Source organism: Monoraphidium neglectum (genome assembly GCF_000611645.1).
Source record: "Monoraphidium neglectum strain SAG 48.87 unplaced genomic scaffold scaffold01405, whole genome shotgun sequence".
NCBI lineage: Eukaryota > Viridiplantae > Chlorophyta > Chlorophyceae > Sphaeropleales > Selenastraceae > Monoraphidium > Monoraphidium neglectum.
In genome coordinates this window covers 1-2,490 of record NW_014012223.1, presented here as the reverse complement: position 1 = coordinate 2,490, position 2,490 = coordinate 1, and the positions used below count along the sequence as shown (strand labels likewise).

Here is a 2,490-nt window from a genome sequence, read left to right as displayed (position 1 = left end):
GGTGGGGTGGGGGTGGGGGCGGGCACGGATGTGAAAAAACAGAAGGTGTTGTGCATGAGATGCACAGGGTTCCATCAATTCGGGAATGTTTCCAGACACAAATGCACATGCGCGTTGATGACAAGCACTGCATCGTTTTGGCTCCAACCACAGCAGCTGTGCCGCACGAATCAATGTTTTCCTGGCGCACCCCGCCCCCACATACCCGTCTCCAACCTGGCAGTCTGCAAGCTCCTGCCGCAGCTGGGCCGCCGCCACCTCCCACAGCTCGTTCGTGCCCCTAAGAGCTGCTATCTGCGCCTCAGCAGCCTGCCAGCCCGCCTCTGCCTTGGCCAGCTTGGCCTGCGTCAGGTTGCCGGCAGGTGGCGGGGCAACGCAGCAGGGTGCGAAATCTCCGTACAGGATTAGGCCCGCAGCAGTGACAAGGGTGCGTGCACGAGCGGTGCGTGTCGCCAAAACTGCACCCAACCCACATCTCCCCGCAACCCATGCCACTCCCTTCGCGTGCGCCCAAAGCCCGGCCCCTCTCCGCCGTGCCAGCCCTCAGGTCCCCCCACCTTTGTCAGGATCATCTTCTCGTTCTGCCTGTCCCTGGCCGCCCGCATGGCGTCCATCTGCCGCTCAAGGTTGTCCACCACCCCAAGCTTGGACCGCGCGCTGTTCAGGTCGTTGTGGTGCTCGTGCTTCTTGGCCAGCGCCTGCTTCAACTTCTTCGCCAAGACGTGTTGCTGCTCCTCCGAGTGCGCCTTGAACTTCTCCGCCTTGAGAATGACGGCGGCGAGCTGCTGCTGGAGCTGCAGGCGCTCCTTTCCGGCCTGCGAGGGTGCGTAGGGTTGTAGAAGGTCACATGCACCGTTGTCAGTAATGGGCTTGGTCGAGCCACCCACCGCAAGTTGCAGGCTGGGGGCTCATGAGCAGCGACGGGTTGCCTCGTGGTTGTGATCCTGTTGCCCCCTCTTGCCACAAGTCCTGTATTGTGATAGGCATGCTGACACACATGACACAGGGACTCCCCCACGCTCGACCCTAGGGAACCCTGATACGTTGGCCGCCAGTCCTACCTGAATGAGGGCCTTCTCCAACGCATGGAGCTGCAGCACCACCTGCTGCTGCTGCTGCTGCTGTTTCTCCTGCTGCTGCTGTTTCTCCTGCTGCTCTTTTTTCTCCTGCTGCTGCTGTTTCTCCTGCTGCTGCAGCTGCTGCTCCAGCTGCTGCTGCAGCTGCTGCTCCAGCTGCTGCTGCAGCTGCTGCTCGTGCTGCTGCAGCTGCTGCTCCAGCTGCTGCTCCTGCTGCTGCAGCTGCTGCGCCAGCTGCTGCTCCTGCTCCTGCTCCTGCTCCTGCTCCTGCTCCTGCTCCTGCTCCTGCTCCTGCTGCAGCTGCTGCAGCTGCTGCAGCTGCTGCTGCAGCTGCTCCAGGCGCAGCTGCTGCGGCTGCCCTATATACTGCAGCTGCCGGAGGCCGGGGCCTGGCGGCCGGAGTTGCAGGTAGGCTCGCGCCAGGTCCGTGAGGTCGGCTTCCTATGAAGATAAGGGCGGTGCGCGATTGGTTGCGGTCAATTGCAGCCTGGGACGGGTAAGCAGGCTGCGTGCAGGATGCGGCGATGTGGGCGCCTGGAGCGCTTGCATCAGCGCGCATGCAGGGGCCCGCAGTGCAGGCTATATCCACTCCCAGTTCTGAACCACAAAAAATGAACGCACCATTTCGTCCATCCTTGCATTCTGAGCAAGCAGCCCGCTGAACCGCGGCAATATCGTGTACAGATCGCCATACATTATGATATCAGGCTAGTGAGGCTGGAAAGAAGAAGAGTCGAGTTATTTTACATGCGGTAACAACGAAGCCGCGCACACTCGGTAACTAATCATGTGATCTTGCTGGTCAACTGCCTGCATCGATGGTCAAGTACAATACAGTAATCAACCATGTTCTTTGCTCAGATTGTAGAAGTAATTGCCATTATACAAGCACCTTTGAACATGCAAGTACGGTAGGTACGAGCGCTCAATTACATGGTGACGTTTGGAGAGGGTGGCCGCTACCGACGACACTAGACACGGCGAGCGGCAAGCAGCAGTGTGCAAGTGGAGTGGGGGATCAACGCCCATATCCGCTCTGCTGGTGCTTCACACTACACAGAATCACCTGCATGTCCGGTGACAGCCCAGCCAGGTCAGCGGCGCAGCTTGAACTCATAGTGGCACCTCCGCAGTGTCCGTCAAAGCACCGCTACCAATTGTCCTGCTGTTGCAACATGCCAAACGGCCAAAGTCATGACTGGTCGGCAGGTGCGCTTGCATGCCTGGATGCAGCCGCGATGGCATGCGCCCAAGGCGCCAGCACCAGCCTGCGACTGACCTGTGCGTGCAGCCAGTGTTGCATGCTGCTGTGCAGCCCCCCCCCCCAGCACGCATCAAGCCCACCTCCAGCTCCTGCTGCGCGGCCTGGAGGGCCGCCATGTTGCTCTGCGCCTCGGTCTGCAGGGCCGTCCCC

General features: G+C 60.7%; 1 protein-coding gene across 1 annotated transcript in view; it reads right to left on the bottom strand.

Annotated features, from left to right (window-relative positions):
- The window catches only part of MNEG_7756 (hypothetical protein), a gene marked incomplete at both ends in the record, with an annotated part of 3,952 nt that extends 1,496 nt beyond the window's left edge, over positions 1–2,456 (bottom strand). The window contains 4 exons of the mRNA XM_014043769.1: positions 217–342; positions 558–815; positions 1,062–1,517; positions 2,421–2,456. Coding sequence (XP_013899223.1) covers positions 217–342; positions 558–815; positions 1,062–1,517; positions 2,421–2,456 — 876 coding nt within the window. The remainder of the gene's footprint in view (positions 1–216; positions 343–557; positions 816–1,061; positions 1,518–2,420) is intronic.
- Between the last annotated feature and the right edge of the window lie 34 nt (positions 2,457–2,490).